Here is a 17,843-nt window from a genome sequence, read left to right as displayed (position 1 = left end):
TTTGTCCAAGTAAATAGGCTATAGAAACTGTGTGTTTTTGCAGGTCACTCACAGGGGTTGTGATGGGGATAACGAGTTGATTTCAACGCCAGTGCATGGATCCAAATCGAGAGGGGTTTTGGGTAAATATGATTGCTTAAATTACGAGTCTGGTCCTATGCACTAACAAACCCAAACAAACCCATTTCAATGAAAAGACTCTTGGGACTCCACAAAGACACATCATTTCTCATAATTTCACGTCACCTTTTGGTCTCGCCTCAGCTCGCTTGGAGCCTAAGCAGAGCAGGTACTAAAAAATGTATCTGGTACCAGGTACTATCCTAACTTTTGCACAATGGAAAAGCAGAAAAGGCCCCCAAAGCGAATCGAGGTGACCCGCTACCATGCAGTGGAAAAGAGCCATAAGTTGTGATGTGGATCAGACTAGTGGGTCCAACTCATCCCACAGATGTTCACTCGGATTGAGATCTGGGGAATATGGAGGCCAGGACAACACCTTTAACTCTTCATCATGTTCCTTAAACCGTTCCAAAACAATGTGGCAGGGTGGATTATCCTGCTAAAAGAGGCCACTGCCATCAGGGAATACACGTACCGTTGTCATGAAGGGGTGTACCTGGCCTGCAATGATGTTTATAGTTGGCACGTGTCAAACTGACATCCACATGAATGCACCGGGCCCAGGGCTTCCCAACAGAACATTGCCCGGAGCATCCCACTCCCTCTACTGGCTTGTCACAGTGCATCCTGGTGCCATCACTTCCCCAGGTAAACGGCGCACACGTGCACGGCCGTCCAGATGATGTAAAAGAAAATGAGACTCATTGGACCAGGCGACATTCTTCCACTGCTCCAAGGTCCAGTTCCAACACTTGAGTGCCCGTTGTAGGCACTTCGATGGTGGACAGGAGTCATCATGGTCACTCTGACTGGTCTGCAGCTACACAGCACTATACACAGCAAGGTGCGATGCACATATTTCTGTGACTTGTGCCAGTCGTCTGGCCATAACAAATTGGGCATTGTCAAAGTTGCTCAGGTCTTTACTCATGTCCAGGTCTGCTGCATCCAACAAGTTGACTATGAGAACTGATTGTTCACTAACCATCTAATCTACCCAGCTCTTGACATGTGCCCTTGTTAGGAGATGGTCATAGCATTTTGGCTCATCGGTGTATAATCAATTAAATATATATATATATATATTTTGCTATCAACCCTATATACAATACCCCACAATGAAAACATATTTTTTCATTATGGGGTCAATATATATATATAAAAAATTAAAAATAATATCTCATGTGTAAGTATTCAGAGTGTTTGTCATAATACTCCATTTCATCATTGAGATGTCTCTAGAACTTGATTAGTCCACCTGTGGCAAATTCAATTGAATCTACCTGCCCTGGCAGTTTCACCATTTTATCCTGACAATTCTTCAATGATTCCCAAAAATTATCTCAAATTTTGATTTGTCAGACCTCAGGACATTTTTCCACTTCGCCTCTTAAATGAGCATGTCCATCTTAAATGAGCTTGGGCTCAGAGAATGTGTTTCTGGATCTTGTTTATAAAGTAGTTTGTTTCTTCTTTGCATGGTAGAGTTTTAGAGGTAGAGTTGTGGATGCAGCGATGTACTGTGTTCACAGACTATGGTTTTTGGGAGGGTTTCTGAGCCCATACAGTGATGTCCACTGCAGAATCGTGTCACTTTTAATGCAGTACAGCCTGAGGGCCCGAAAATAACGGCCATCCAATATTGGTTTTCAGAGTTTTCCCTTGCGTACAGAGATTTCACCAGATTCTCTGAATCTTTTAATGATATTATGTATTGTAGAAGATGAGATCCCCAAACTCTTTGCCTGTGCAGTCTTTCAGATTGGTGAACTCCCCCTCTTTACTTCTGAAAGACTCATCCTCTCTGGGTTGTTACTGACCTGTTGTTAATTAACCAAATTAGTTGTGAGATGTTCCACCAGGTGGATTTTTTTTTAGCATTACACAATGTTTCCAGTCATTGGTTGCCCCTGTGTGGTATATTTTTGAGGTACGCATCTGTGTATGATTTTTGGGTTACTATAGGCTAGATCAAAACCCCTTGGGCAGTAAAAGAGTAGGGATTTCCATGATTCTCTCGCCTTTTCATTTGATAAAAAAGTCAGTTATTGTCACCTATTTCGAAAGTGATTGTATCAATGTCATTCACAAATGAAAGAAAAACAAACGTTTTGTGCCATGAAATAGCTTTGGCTGTGTAAAGTTCATATTCAATCACACAATGCCTAATGGTGTCTAGCGAAATATTCAGACTTGGCGTGATGTTAATGCCTGACAAAATGATCTAATGTCGAGACACTATACCACAGGGAAATGTATAGCACCGTGGTGTTGTGGTTAAAGACACTCACGTGGGAGACCTGTGTCCAAATCCAGTGAGGGCAATAACTATCAATTTTAATTGTGGGCCAGCTGAACTAGGCTTGCCTGGTTCCCTTTTCTGGTTCAAAAAACAATTACATTTCTCAGTTTCAACATTTGATATGTTGGCCTTTGTTATAGTTTCTATTGAATTTAGGGTTTAAAAGATTTGCACACCATTCCATTCTGATTTTCTTTACATTTGACACAGCATCCTACCTTTTCAGGAAACTGGGTTGTAGTTCAGTATATTTCTTTGTCTTTTTCAATAGCTGACTAACTAATAATGTGCATTGATGTGGCTAATTACTTGCTACTTAAACGTAATGCTATTACCACCCACACAAGCATGTTACCTTGCCTTAGCTACAAATGTGGCTACCTATACAATCACACACCAAATATGTTTGCTAGTACAGCTCTGATCTGGGGAAAAAACTTCTTAACATTGTGCCACATTTGGCACTGCATGTGGATTCACAGCTATTCATAATGTCTGTGGCGAACATGTTTTTTACAGTTGCAATGTGCGATTGTTTGCGTGAAAAAACACACTACCCTCCCCTGTACCCCCCAAAAAACACAACCCTATCCAAAACAACAGACCCCTTCTATTTGTATTTGTATAGCTGATAGCATAAATTAATTTTATTAATCCATAAAGATTATAAATGCTGACACTCACTGGCTGCCAGCCTCTGTCTCTATTTCTCTCTATATCTCTTTTTCTTTGCCTCTCTAGTTTGAAACATACTGGCATTTAGAGGTAAATGAAAACTACAAATATATTGGGGGCACACCAGTGAGTAAAATGATTCTATAATTACCTACACTTTTCACTAGCATCAATTATTATAACTCTGCTTGGGCTTTCATTTACCAGTCATTGTTTAAAAAAATAACTGTTAACTATATGGAGGGCATTCTGTTAAGTTCAAATACAAATATGAGGATAGTGCTTACTTGGTGCCATGAACAAATACAACCTTTAAACTTACAAAAAAAATTGACATTTACAAATGCATGTGGTATAAATGCAGATGACATTTTTCATCAGGCATAAAAAACAGCTGCCTTAAAAAAATTTTTTTGCAAAGAACACAAGAGTATACCTGTCAGTCTGTAGCATTATTATGAGGTGGCACATAAATGTCTGGGCAAAATCTTTCTCTGAAGTCAAAGGTTCTTGAGCTATTAGCAAAACTCCAAGTTGCAAAATTGAAGCCTGAGACTGCAGTTTGAACTGTGAAATGAAACATTTAAATCAAAAAGCTTGTTGTGGTTTGATTCCTACTGCATATTTTCCTGTTATGTCTCCAATTTTTCAGACAATCTTGACCTTTTCAAAGAGCATGTTGTTGGTTCACAATTAGGTTCCAAATTATTGATCAGAACTATACTATACTTATGACTAAAATGTAGATTAATAAATGTCTTATGTTTTTACATAAATTTTTTTGGTTCTCAAAACACACATAAAAACGTCTAATTCGGGATAATTCATGATACGCTCCGTTAGGCAATGGCTTGACTACGTGGTTTACTGAGGAGATGTTTGCTTTGAGAAATTAAGATTTGGGAGCTATGTAGTGGACATGGTCGTTCCATTATGTCAACATGTGCTTCACACCCTCTTTCATCCAGTGTCAGTGTGTCCATCCCAACATCCTTGACCATCTGAGCAGTTCCAGGAGAGGAAAGGGGACCAACCAATCCTAGACTTGAGGTCCAAATCAGTCTGCTGACTCGACAAATCGTGAGTGAATCTTTGTTAACAAAACTAAACAACAAATGTATCTGTAGGAGTCTGTTGGCTGTTCAGGCCGTCCAAAACCTGCATATAACTATTTTGACTTCAGGAAGAATGTAGTAGATGCTTACAGTACTGTTATAGCCTATGTGTCAATAATGCAGATTCAGTCAATCTGAGCCACGTCAGCTGACCAACAGGGAGAAGAACGGTTGCCTTGGAAATATGAGAATAAACATACTCACCTGAGAAGCCACGTTGATGTCTTGAATATAATCTTGTATTTGACCTTTCTGTACCACTACCCTTGAATATAATCTTATATTTGACCTTTCTGTACCACTACCCTTGAATATAATCTTGTATTTGACCTTTCTGTACCACTACCCTTGAATATAATCTTGTATTTTACCTTTCTGTACCACTACCCTTGAATATAATCTTGTATTTGATCTTTCTGTACCACTACCCTTGAATATAATCTTGTATTTGACCTTTCTGTACCACTACTTTTGCATATAATCTTAACTGCCAACCTTAGTCATTGGAAATTTAATGGAACCATCAACGTGCCAAGGCAGCCTTTTTGTTGGCCATCCTGCTCTTTTGCATTAATATAACATTTCAAATGTCCTATGTCAGCTGTTTTAGTGTGAATGGGAATAGAACTATCACTGTTGCTGTTCCAGTAACAGTCAGTGATTAAAATATAGCTCTTAGGGGCATTGGGTTTAATTCAAACACGGCGATGTAGGCATTGTTGCTTTTTTATTCTGTATCCATTTCGGCACTGCGTTCAGCAAGTCTTCTCCCTCAGGCCACACATGTCACTGAGGCCGAACACAAGGAGAAATTCATTCCCCTCTCTCTGTCTCTCTCTTTCTCTCACTCCGTTCCTCTCTCCCCCCTCTGCCGCAGTCAAGGCCTTTATTTAGAAAATAAATGACTGTGAGGAACCAGGGCCAAAGGGCAGAATGTGATGTTGTGTTAATACTAGCAATGGGGAATAGAAACACAGAGGTAGTGTGCGTGTTTCAGAGAGAGGGGAACATACCTCCTTCTGACTGGCTACACAACATGGGTGTATGTGAGTATGTGTATTACAGAGGTTCGAAATACAAAGGGTAGCGTATAAAGACAGAAAATGGCCATCAGAGACAAACAATTAAAAAAGAGGATAAATTTCAGTGTTGAACATGCAGACATTGATGGAGGGAGCTGGTTTATGCACCCACACTTGTCTGTTTTCTTTAATATTGATAAACTGATATACTCACTCTTTATCATTTTATCAATAGATAAACAGATAAACCCACACTTTGACTGACTGACTGGTGGGCAGAAATGAGTGACTGATTCTGTAAGTTTGGGGAGGGTTTTGTATGAATTAAGTTGTTATTTATTTGCTTCAGTATGTGTGTACGAGAGATTGTGTGTGTGTGTGTGTGTGTGTCTCTGTGTCAGTATGTGTATGCAAATGTATATATTTTGTAAGGCACTATCACAAATACCTTGGACATGAGCAGCCAGAATCCATTTGGAGTCAGAGTGCCCCCATTCACCCACTCAGTTTTGCTAAGCATTGATTCTATTTTGCCTGTGAGTAGGCTAAGGGAACTGTAAACAGGTGAGCTCTTGACCCGTGACAGGTCCATATTGTCACTGGTGTGCATTATCAACAGGACCTGTTTAGTACAGGCTCTGTGTCTGCTGTTGATGTGGAAAGGTGATAGGTGAATCAATGGAGAGATGGAGGTCTATAATCACCATCTGGGGTAGAGAGGGGAGGATATTCACACTCACATTAAACACATGTCACACAACATGTTGAGCACCTACACAGGCAGGAACGAATACGTATATATATATACACACACACACACACACACACACACACACACACTGTATGCATGGACAAAGAAAACCATGCACAAACACACCTGTGCAAAGGCATGAAGGCAGGCAGACACACACACAAATTCATACATACCCAAGTTTATCGATGGTTGTGGAAACCTAACACTCTGAAATCAATGTTCCCTATTCCCTAGCCCTAATGCCTAAACCTAATCCCGCTGTATCCAAATGGTTTTGGGTAGGTTTTCTTTGTTCGGTTATTTGTGGCGACACGTCGACATAGACCTGGATCACACGCTCATACATACATGTATACAGTTAGGTAAATATCATCTCCATGCCAACCATCTATTTGGACGTCTTGCCAGAAGCATGCCTCTACTCTCAGCACCTGCTGTTTGTCTCTCTCAGTTTTAATAGGCTAGAAGTAGTTGTCAGTCTTATTTTATGTTCTAAACCAATGATTGCTTTGTGAGTTTCTAACGGCTGTGGAGGGTTGGAAGTAGGCACAGGAGGCAAAGAACTCTCTCAGAGGTAAGTTTTAATCCAAATAACACACAGATCTACAGACAAACAATAATCGACAGGAACTTGGAGAAGACTGAACTAAATGCACACGTAAATGAGGAAATGGGACACAGGTGAGTACAAACAAAGGTGGCATGAATGGAACTAATGAACTGTGTCTGGGAGGGAAGAAAGGAAGAAACAACCAAATAAGGAAAAGACTAAACTAAAACATGGACTGGAATAACCCTGTTTGGCCGGGATCGTTACAGAGTGGGTAACTTTTAGGTGAGACGAGATATCTAATGAATGTGACGGGAGTGCACATTTAAACATATCTGACTCAGGTGAACTTTATTCATATATATATCAATGGGAAGATACTTTTAATAGATTGTGTTCATAAGAATTTCTGGGGTGCCAATAATCGTGATACAAATACTTTTTATGAAACCAATTATGAATTATGAAACCAAACCAGGTGTCATAGAAGTTGGCCACTGGTTGGAAATTTGTATTTTTGTCAAGAGCAAAACTTTTTCCTTTTCAATCAAAAAGAATAGTTCTAAAAGCAAAAACAAGTCTTCAAAGTAAAAATATATATATATATTTAGTAATACTAAATATGGCAATAAAACATTAAGTAAAAATATTTAGAGAACAAAATGCATTTAAAAACAAAACTCACTATCAACCACACTCTATTTTGTCTAGACTGCCCCCTTTGCTTGCAGTTCTTTTGTGGCTTTTGAAAAAAGAAAAATGTATGTTCTTCGTTTGCACTTTAACCCCACAGCTGTGGGCGGGCTTTCGTGTGAGGTGTGGATGATGCTTCTCCATTGGTTATCAATTTTTTGTGTCAGTTTGGCTACAACCAATACTGTTCAGCCTTTCTTTCCGACACAAAGGAAGTCATAGCAGACACTTATGAAGGACAGTGTCTAAAGAATCTCCGATCGCATACTAGATATGTATTGCAAGTAGATACGTACTTACTAGATATGTATTGCAAGTAGATACGTACTTCGTGGGCGATGAAGTACGTTCAGTTTAATATAGTAAACTAGTATGCCAGTACTGGGATGGATTGGAACCCAATACCCCGTCATGAGATTGCATCTCAAAATATAAATTTGTTGTGCATTAATTTACCTCATGCCATGTATGAATATATAGCTAGACTCACAGTGTTGTAGGGAGTGGAGACAGACGCAGGAACTGTGGTAAGGGTTTCTTTAACCCAACTCAAAGCATGTCAAAAAAAGGACTGGTCAAGGCCAAAGTAAAGTGAGGTGAAAAGCCTCAAAAACGGAACACGCGGAACGATACAATACGCATACGCATAGAATAGTCGTACTCACTGCACAGTAACATGGAAATAATAACCAACACAGCACAGGGGAAACAGGGCCATATATACAGGTGCTGGTCATAAAATTTGAATATCATCAAAAAGTTGATTTATTTCAGTAATTCCACTCAAAAAGTGAAACTTTATTATATTCATTCATTACACACAGACTGATATATTTAATGGAGGAGCACCTGTGCCGGGGGGATTCGTGACATAGACACCATTAAGCATTGTGTTAAACTGACTAACATTTATTATGAAGTTTACTTCCACCACAAATAGCATCTATGAACTGTATGGATTTTGCCACTGTGCATTTTATTAGCTTACAAGCCAGTAATACTAGTATCTTAAATAGTCATAATAATTGAGCTCATTCTAACGAGACTGAAGACGAACTTCACAAGGCACAATAACGTTAGTTTTTACTTCATACGGAATTGACATTAAAACAATAACTATCAATGTAGGTGAAGATAACTGACTTTTTCTTTCAGTGAAAAGAGGAGAGAATCGTGGAAGCCCCTCATCTTTTACTGCACAATAAGTTGTTTTCTATATTAGGCTACTCCTAAAATATGCAGATGCATACTTCCAAAATCCACCAGAAAAAGTAGACCATCCGGGTACTTTGGGCGTTCTATTTTCAGCGTAATATGGTTTGGGACATACTAATTTCTCGCCTGTTAATCTGGCATATATACAGTAGTGTGCAATTATGCGGTCTGGGATTCAAACTGTGTGATGATAGCATCTCGGGTAAGCAGCCCTGGGCATTTTTCCGTCCAGCTTCTACAAAGCTAGTTAGCTCCTACGATTCAGTGTCGGTTCAAAACATTCTAATATATTACATACAGTGGGGAGAACAAGTATTTGATACACTGCCGATTTTGCAGGTTTTCCTACTTACAAAGCATGTAGAGGTCTGTCATTTTTATCATGTACACTTCAACTGTGAGAGACGGAATCTAAAACAAAAATCCAGAAAATCACATTTTATTGTATGACATAAGTATCCCCACGGTACATACAGTAAATGTAGAATGATGAATCATGCAATTATTATTCTCAAGCTAATCAAAAACATTTAGCTATGGACACTTGTTCTCACCATTTCTTTCAGGGCATTTCAAAAGCAGGCCATGTCCTATTTGTTTCTTAGTTGATATATAATCATATTTCATGACAGTAATGGTTCTCTTTTTTGGCAGAAAAATATTACAGCGTTTCCATTAGCTAATGATACATAGGCCTACTTAAAACTGACACTTGCACTCAGTATTGGCATTAATATATACAGCTCTGGACAATATTAAGAGACCACTGCAAAATTATCAGTTTATCTGGTTTTACTATTCATAGGTATGTGTTTGATTCATAGGTATGTTTTTGAGTAAAATGAACAGCTTGGTTTTATTCTGTAAACTACTGACAACATTACTCCCAAATTCCAAATAAAAATATTGTCATTTAGAGTATTTATTTGTTGAAAATAACAACTGGTCAAAATAACCAAAAAAAGATGCATTGTTTTCAGACCTCAAATAATGCAAAAAAAACAATTCACATTCATTTTTCAACAACAAAATACTAATGTTTTATCTTAGAAAGAGTTCAGAAATCTATTTTTGGTGGAATAACCCTGATTTTAATCACAGCTTTCATGTGTCTTGGCATGCTCTCCACCAGTCTGTTAAATTGCTGTTGGGTGAATTTATGCCACTCCTGGCACAAAAATTAAAGTAGCTCGGCTTTGTTTGATGGCTTGTGATTATCCATCTTCCTCTTGATCGAATTCCAGAGGATTTCAATGGGGTTCAGGTCTGGAGATTGGGCTGGCCATGACAGGGTTTTGATCTGGTGGTCCTCTATCCACACCTTGATTGACCTGGCTATGTGGCATGGAGCATTGTCCTGCTGGAAAAAACAATTCTCAGAGTTGGGGAACATTGTCAGAGCAGAAGGAAGCAGGTGTTCTTCCAGGATAACCTTGTACTTGGCTTGATTCATGCGTCTTTCACAAAGACAAATCTCCCTGACTCCAGCCTTGCTGAAGCATCCCCATATCATCACAGATCCTCCACTAAATTTCACAGTGGGTGTGAGACACTGTCTCCGTCTAACCATTAGACGACCAGGTGTTGGGCAAAGCTGAAAATTTGACTTGTCAGAGAAGATTACCTTACTCCATTCCTCTATGGTCCAATCCTTATGGTCTTTTGCAAACTTCAGCCTGGCTCTTCTTTGCTTCTCATTGATGAAGGTCTTTTTCTAGCTTTGCACGACTTCAGCCCTGACCCTAGTAGCTTGTTAAGAACCGTCCTCGCCGTGCACTTCACCCCAGCTGCTGTTTGCCATTCGTTTTGTAGGTCACTTGATGTCATCCTATGGTTGTTGAGTGACATTCGAATGAGTTGACGGTCATCTCTGTCAGTGGACAGTCATTTTTGCACTCTGTCAGTCTGTAGCTTTGTTGTCCCCAATGCCTGTTGCTTGACCTTATGAACCGCCGTCTTTGACATTTTCAGGATGGAATCAACCTTACGCTTACTGTATCCCTCTGCCAGCAAAGCCAGAATTGAACCCTGCTTTTCTTTTCATCTCTTTTGTCATGCTGAATAGTTATGTTTACCTTTGAAGTACTACTTGCACTGTTTTTGCCATCCAGCTGGTCCTATTTCAAGAGGATAGTGATGACCAATTGGTTTTTATACTTTTCCTAATTAAATTAGATTTGGTTCAGGTAATCACCTAATCAGTACCTCATTAAGTAAAATTAGGTTTGCCTGTGTTGGAATTTAATAGACACTGGAATGGAATGGCTGCCATATATGTAGAGATGCAATGTATGTAATATAATAGAATGTAATGAACCGACACTGAATCGTAGGAGCTTAAGAAATTGGACGTAAGAAACCTCTGTGCTGCTTACCTGAGATGCTCGTAGGTACAAGTTCGTATGTAAGTGTCCCAAGACTCCCTTGTCGTTGGAAAGAAAGGCTGATCAGTATTGGTTGTAGCCAAACTGATACTCAAAAAACATCTGACCAATGGAGAAGCATCATCCACACTTCCCATTCAAGCCCGCCCACAGCTGTTGGGGCAAAAGTGCAAATGAAGATCCAGTGTTTCAATCCCCCCAAAAAGTTTCAAAATTCTCACAGATGTAATTGGAGTTTGTTTTTAAAAAAAAATTTGGTTCTCAAAATATTATTTGAGAATTAAATGCATTAAGTTTTGTGCTCTATTACAAAATATTTGATTGTAAAATATTTTTTATTACTTTGAAGCCTAGTTTTTGCTTTCAGAACCATTGTTTTTGATTGAAAAGGAAAAGGTTCTATTCTAGACAAAAAGACACAAATGTACCTTCATAAACATCCCCCAAATATCGTCGGTTTCTAGCGGTTGGAGAACTAAATCCTCTCAAGTTCAAAATTAAAATGCACTGGAAAACAAGGGTATGTTTTGCTAGTAAATATACCCTTTCAGCTTGCCCACCGGCTTTTTTTACATACATAAACACACACACAGCAGTTCATACAGTTTGACTTTATGCTGTACTTACTTATATCGCAACTAAGAGGATGTCTGGATCCTTTTCTCATACTACGCAGAGATTGATTGATGCTGTTCTTTGCATTATTTCCTTATTCTGTGAAGCCATTTTCAATCTGATCAGCAGCTCTGATACAGAAAAGAGGTTTATAGAGGGATAATGATGCCCACCACCACTACCAAACATTTTCTGTGAACACTAGGCATGAAGTGTCAATACCGCTGGGAAGGTAGAGCCTGAGAACCAGTCAGAATCAGTTGAAACCAGTAAGAAAAATATTTTAGTGTGGATGAAAATGGGATCTATTTGTTTAAATAGAGAATTACAGTACCATTTCTTGTTCATTTAGGCAAGAATTAGGCAACTTTATAATCAGTAATAGAAATGTGCTTACAGTATATGAAAGAACCATCTACACAATGTTCTAGAGGATTTAGTTCAGTACAATAAGCACTTTACTTTGAAACACAGGTAGAATCAAACTACAATTTACATGGCAGAAACGGTAGGAGGCCCCTTCAGGAGCCAAATAATCAAATCAGTGCTGTGTGTCCTGTGGCTCTAATAACATTCTCACAGAGACTAGATGTCTTTTCACAGTGCCTCAGAATGGGAGATTACAGCCTGTGATAATAATGATGATGATAACAAGATGCATCTTCTAGTCAGCCACTTTCCAGGAGAAATCCTGTTGTCTGTGGCAAAGAATGCAGACCTGGATATACTTGGAAGGAGAGGAAAGAATGAATCGAAAAACCATTCATGACCAGGAAAAGAGCATTTACCCTTGCCAGTCACCCCGCAGGAGAAATAGAGGCATGTGGTTATTCACATGACGATTTAGTGCAGGTGTAGCAGTACAGTCTGTCAGAATTTCTTTGCCCTCTAGATCTGGTTTGATGGAAATGAGCTGGAGGATGTTAGTATGAACGATAATGATCGCAGTGTCTAACCTCAATGACGAAACACATGGAAAATGTTTTATTGATAACATTGTATTAGGGAAAGTTTGCTTTGTATTACATTTCAAATGTTTCACTCAGTTGAATAACATTCTACAGACCATCACATGGCTTGGGCATCTGGTGAACATCATGAGTACCTGGCGCAGCAGGTAAATGCTAGGCAGGCATTGGACCCTGTGATGGTGGTATTCATGGCAACCGTGCCACATCCAACATGGTCTTTTATCTCCAACAACTGAGAAACGTGTATTTACCAGGGAAGAGAGAACGAAAGATACAGAAATTCAGCATTTGGAAAACACCTGTGATTATAGAATATAAAAATATCTGGTACTGAAAGCAAAGGGAAGGAGAACAAATTTAAAGCAGTGGTGGAAACCATTATCATTGATAAGGTGGAGAACTTTTGATTCATTTGTTATTTTTCTTCATGTGATTACTTTTTTCTTTGTGTGGAGATTGGTGTGATTATGTTTGAAACTATTAAATGTTCTGTCCAAAGTCCAATCAAACCACTCCTTAATAGTGATGCCAGATTGAAACATTAGGTTACTTGAGGGTAATTCATATTGCCAAGTTGTCATGAAAAGTAATGAGTTCACTAAAAGTACAGAAAGTCAAGTTGATGAAGTCTATATGCTCCTTCATGTATGCAGCGGTTAGTTCTGTTAGCAATGAGCTTCTGGTATCTCTGTTAAAAGCTCACTCTAATAGCAGTATCTGTTGCTGATTATATTCTTCTTTCATCTCCTTGTGTATTGTCACGGTCGTGGGGTGGAAAGGACAGAGGCGCAGACTGAAGGTCACAAGGGTAATCCATGTTTTATTCAAACAAAAGAAAGAAGGACTCCAACAAAACAAAAAGGCAGCAACCAGTGACGTGGGTATTCCTTACACAGGACAAACAAAACCAAAATGAACCACGCCTTGGGGCCTACAAACTAAACTTAAATAGGGTCCCCAATTGGAGGCAATGACTAACACCTGCCTCCAATTGGGGAAACCAAAAAAAGGAGTAGAGGTGGCTAAAGGCCACCTCCTGTCCTGTCCTGGCTATGCCCCGAGCCCAGCGCAGAGATGGCTAGGGGCACAGCCAGGACGTGACAGTACCCCCCCCCAAAGGTGCGGGCTCCCGACCGCAAGACCGGGACGACCACACCCGGACCGGCGGAGGCTCAGCGCCCGGAGCCGCCGGCACAGGCCGGGGAGGCGGAGCTGCAGGGACAGGCCAGGGAGGCAGAGGGTCAGGAGACGGGAGAGCCGGCGGAGGGACAGGAGCCGGCAGGAGAGCCGTCGGCGGGTTGACAGCCGGCGGAGGAACAGGAGCCGGGGGAGCCGGCAGAGGGTCGAGAGCCGGCGGAGGAGCAGGAGCCGGGGGAGCCGGCGGAGGGTCGACAGCCGGCGGAGGAGCAGGAGCCGGTGGAGGAATAGGAGACGGGGAAACCGGCGGAGGGTCAGGAGCCGGCGGAAGAGCCGGCGGAGGAGCAGGAGACGGGGGAGCCGGCGGAGGAGCAGGAGCCGGGGGAGGCGGCGGAGGGTCCGGAGCCGGCGGAAGAGCCGGCGGAGGAGCAGGAGATGGGGAAACCGGCGAAGGGTCAGGAGCCGGCGGAAGAGCCGGCGGAGGAGTAGGAGCCGGCGGAGGAGCAGGAGACGGGGGAGCCGGCGGGGGAATAGGAGCCGGCGGAGGAGCAGGAGCCGGGGAAGCCGGCGGAGGGTTCGGAGCCGGGGAAGCCGGCGGAGGGTCCGGAGCCGGCGGAAGAGCCGGCGGTGGAGTAGGAGTCGGGGGAGCCGGCGGAGGAATAGGAGACGGGGGAGCCGGCGGAGGGTCAGGAGCCTGCGGAAGAGCCGGCGGAGGAGTAGGAGACGGGGAAACCGGTGGAGGGTCAGGAGCCGGCGGAAGAGCCGGCGGAGGAGTAGGTGCCGGCGGAGGAGCAGGAGCCGGTGGAGGAGCAAGAGCTGGGGGAGCCGGCGGAGGGTCCGGAGCCGGCGGAAGGGCCGGCGGAAGAGCCGGCGGAGGGTCCGGAGCCGGCGGAAGAGCCGGCAGAGGAGTAGGAGCCGGGGGAGCTGGCGGAGGAACAGGAGCAGGCAGAGGAATAGGAGACGGGGGAGCCGGCGGGGGAATAGGAGCCGGTGGAGGAGCAGGAGCCGGGGGAGCCGGCGGAGGGTCCGGAGCCGGCGGGAGAGCCGGCGGAGGAGTAGGAGCCGGGGGAGCCGGCGGAGGAATAGGAGACAGGGGAGCCGGTGGAGGAACAGGAGCCGGCAGAGGAATAGGAGATGGGGGAGCCGGTGGAGGAATAGGAGCCGGCGGCAGGTCGGCAGCCGGCAGAGGAGCAGGAGACGGGGGAGCCGGCGGAGGAATAGGAGCCGGCGGCAGGTCGGCAGCCGGCGGAGGAGCAGGAGCCGGGGGAGCCGGCGGGGGAATAGGAGCCGGTGGAGGAGCAGGAGCCGGGGGAGCCGGCGGAGGGTCAGAACCCTGTGGGAGAGCCGGCGAAGGAGCCGGAGACGGGGAAGCCGGCGGAGGGTCAGGGAGAGCCGGCGGAGGAACAGGGAGAGCCGGGACAGGCGAGGGCGCCGCTGAGGCCGGGACAGGCGAGGGCGCCGCTGAGGCCGGGACAGGCGAGGGCGCCGCTGAGGCCGGGACAGGCGAGGGCGCCGCTGAGGCCGGGACAGGCGAGGGCGCCGCTGAGGCCGGGACAGGCGAGGGCGCCGTGGGACGATGCGGGGGCTCCTGGGCAGGTGAAGGCGCTGCGGGACAAGGCGGCCAGTCAACCGCGGGCTCGGGCGGCGGCGGCCAGTCATCCGCGGCCTCGGGCGGCCAGTCAACCGCTGGCTCGGGCGGCGGCAACCAGTCATCCGCGGGCCCGGGCGGCGGCGGCCAGTCATCCGTGGGCCCGGGCGGCGGCGGCCAGTCATCCGCGGGCCCGGGCGGCGGCGGCCAGTCATCCGCGGGCCCGGGCGGCGGCCAGTCCACGGCGGGTCCTGGCGGCGGCGAAAACAGGGCAGCGGGAGGAGCTGGCGGCTGAGGCCACTGGGCAGCGGGTGGAGCTGGCGGCTGAGGCCACTGGGCAGCGGGAGGAGCTGGCGGCTGAGGCCACTGGGCAGCGGGTGGAGCTGGCGGCTGAGGCCACTGGGCAGCGGGTGGAGCTGGCGGCTGAAGCCACTGGGCAGCGGGAGGAGCTGGCGGCTGAGGCCACTGGGCAGCGGGAGGAGCTGGCGGCTGAGGCCACTGGGCAGCGGGAGGAGCTGGCGGCTGCGGCCACTGGGCAGCGGGAGGAGCTGGCGGCTGCGGCCACTGGGCAGCGGGAGGAGCTGGCGGCTGCGGCCACTGGGCAGCGGGAGGAGCTGGCGGCTGCGGCCACTGGGCAGCGGGGGGCGCTGGCGGCGCTGGCTGCGGCTCCCAGGCAGCGGGGAACGCTGGCTGCGGCTCCCAAGCAGCGGGGGGCGCTGGCTGCGGCTCCCAAGCAGCGGGGGACGCTGGCTGCGGCTCCCAAGCAGCGGGGGGCGCTGGCTGCGGCTCCCAAGCAGCGGGGGACGCTGGCTGCGGCTCCCAAGCAGCGGGGGGCGCTGGCTGCGGCTCCCAAGCAGCGGGGGGCGCTGGCTGCGGCTCCCAAGCAGCGGGGGGCGCTGGCGGCGCTGGCTGCGGCTCCCAGGCAGCGGGGGGCGCTGGCTGCGGCTCCCAGGCAGCGGGGGGCGCTGGCGGCGCTGGCTGCGGCTCCCAGGCAGCGGGGGACGCTGGCTGCGGCTCCCAAGCTGCGGGGGGCGCTGGCTGCGGCTCCCGAGCTGCGGGGGGCGCTGGCTGCGGCTCCCAGGCAGCGGGGGGCGCTGGCGGCGCTGGCTGCGGCTCCCAGGCAGCGGGGGGCGCTGGCTGCGGCTCCCAGGCAGCGGGGGGCGCTGGCGGCGCTGGCTGCGGCTCCCAGGCAGCGGGGGACGCTGGCTGCGGCTCCCAAGCTGCGGGGGGCGCTGGCTGCGGCTCCCAAGCAGCAGGGGGCGCTGGCTGCGGCTCCCAGGCAGCGGGGAGCGCTAGCTGCGGCTCCCAGGCAGCGGGGAGCGCTAGCTGCGGCTCCCAGGCAGCGGGGGGCGCTGGCTGCGGCTCCCAAGCAGCAGGGGGCGCTGGCTGCGGCTCCCTGGCAGCAGGGGAAGCAGGGCGCCGCGGGGTAGGCCGCGGGGTAGGCCGCGGGGTAGGCCGCGGGGTAGGCCGCGGGGTGGTAGCAGGCTGCGGAGTAGGGAGTGGGGCACGCCGACTGGACAGGGGACCACTCGTACCATCCAACCCGTGGCTGGTAGGAGGCACGGGCTGCTGCTTCCTCCTCTGGCCTCCCCTCCTACGGCCCGTCCTCTCCGTCCTCTGCATCTCCTGTAGGAGCTCCTTGACGACCCCCTCCTCCTGCCGGCTGAGGGGCTTGACACCACCCCACTGGTCCACGCCCCATAGCACCCCCCCAAAAAAGTCTTGGGGCGACCTCCGGGTTTGCGCCACCGGGGGGTCTTCCTCCACTCTCCCATACACCACATCCTCGTCGTCCGGGGAGAGGGAGTCAGCCCCCCAATCGCCTCTCCAGGCATACTCCCCTCTCAACGGGTGTACCGGAGGGGCGTAGCCGGAATAAGCGCAGAGACGCCGAGCTTCCTCCTCCGGCGTCTCTGGCTTCTCCCACAACCACAGGGAGTTGTCCCTGTGGCCATGGCGGGTCTTCCTCGTGCGTCTGCGGTTCCTTTTTTGGTGGTTCATTCTGTCACGGTCGTGGGGTGGAAAGGACAGAGGCGCAGACTGAAGGTCACAAGGGTAATCCATGTTTTATTCAAACAAAAGAAAGAAGGACTCCAACAAAACAAAAAGGCAGCAACCAGTGACGTGGGTATTCCTTACACAGGACAAACAAAACCAAAATGAACCACGCCTTGGGGCCTACAAACTAAACTTAAATAGGGTCCCCAATTGGAGGCAATGACTAACACCTGCCTCCAATTGGGGAAACCAAAAAAAGGAGTAGAGGTGGCTAAAGGCCACCTCCTGTCCTGTCCTGGCTATGCCCCGAGCCCAGCGCAGAGATGGCTAGGGGCACAGCCAGGACGTGACATGTATGTATACTCAAAGGGTATTATTTGGATGTAATTTGCATTTGCTTCAATATTTCTTGTTTAAAATTAGTTTGATTATTTGTTTGAAATCCTATTGCACTTTTCATGATTAGTACAGTAATAGAAATATGTTGCAGCACCCAGTGTAACATGTTAAATGTATTGGTGACCAATACACTTTCATTTGATTTGATCAAGGGGACATCATATTAAGGCCCTTAGAATGAATACCTTCCCTGCTGCAGTGAGTAAAATAGAAATGTATTCTGCCTTAACAGCTGACTGTACCTAGACTAAGCTGTGTTTCTCAAATAGTTGCTGGTACTGTTGATTATACTTGAACAGACA

The 17,843-nt window shown here is 46.7% G+C and overlaps 1 protein-coding gene across 1 annotated transcript; it reads right to left on the bottom strand.

Annotated features, from left to right (window-relative positions):
- Positions 1–5,863: 5,863 nt before the first annotated feature.
- LOC117593464 (basic proline-rich protein-like) lies at positions 5,864–17,145 on the bottom strand. The gene is made up of 3 exons (XM_034288744.1): positions 16,708–17,145; positions 13,744–14,871; positions 5,864–5,944 (listed from the first exon to the last, which is right to left on the bottom strand). Exons 1-3 carry the CDS (start codon positions 17,143–17,145, stop codon positions 5,864–5,866), a joined length of 1,647 nt encoding a protein of 548 aa, XP_034144635.1.
- Between the last annotated feature and the right edge of the window lie 698 nt (positions 17,146–17,843).

The sequence above is a fragment of the Esox lucius genome, chromosome 20 (genome assembly GCF_011004845.1).
Source record: "Esox lucius isolate fEsoLuc1 chromosome 20, fEsoLuc1.pri, whole genome shotgun sequence".
NCBI classification, from domain to species: Eukaryota; Metazoa; Chordata; class Actinopteri; order Esociformes; family Esocidae; genus Esox; species Esox lucius.
This window is presented reverse-complemented; position numbering and strand designations above follow the sequence as displayed.

Bases quoted from the DNA above. Each gene is read 5' to 3' on its own strand.
- LOC117593464 (XM_034288744.1), bottom strand. From the start codon at position 17,145: ATGAACCACCAAAAAAGGAACCGCAGACGCACGAGGAAGACCCGCCAT. The intron at 14,872-16,707 runs GTGCCTCCTACC...GACCCTCCGCCG, and splicing joins AGAGGAGGAAGCAGCAGCCC to GCTCCCCCGGCTCCTGCTCC. The intron at 5,945-13,743 runs GCTCCTGTTCCT...TCTCTACCCCAG, and splicing joins ACCCTCTGCCGGCTCCCCCG to ATGGTGATTATAGACCTCCA.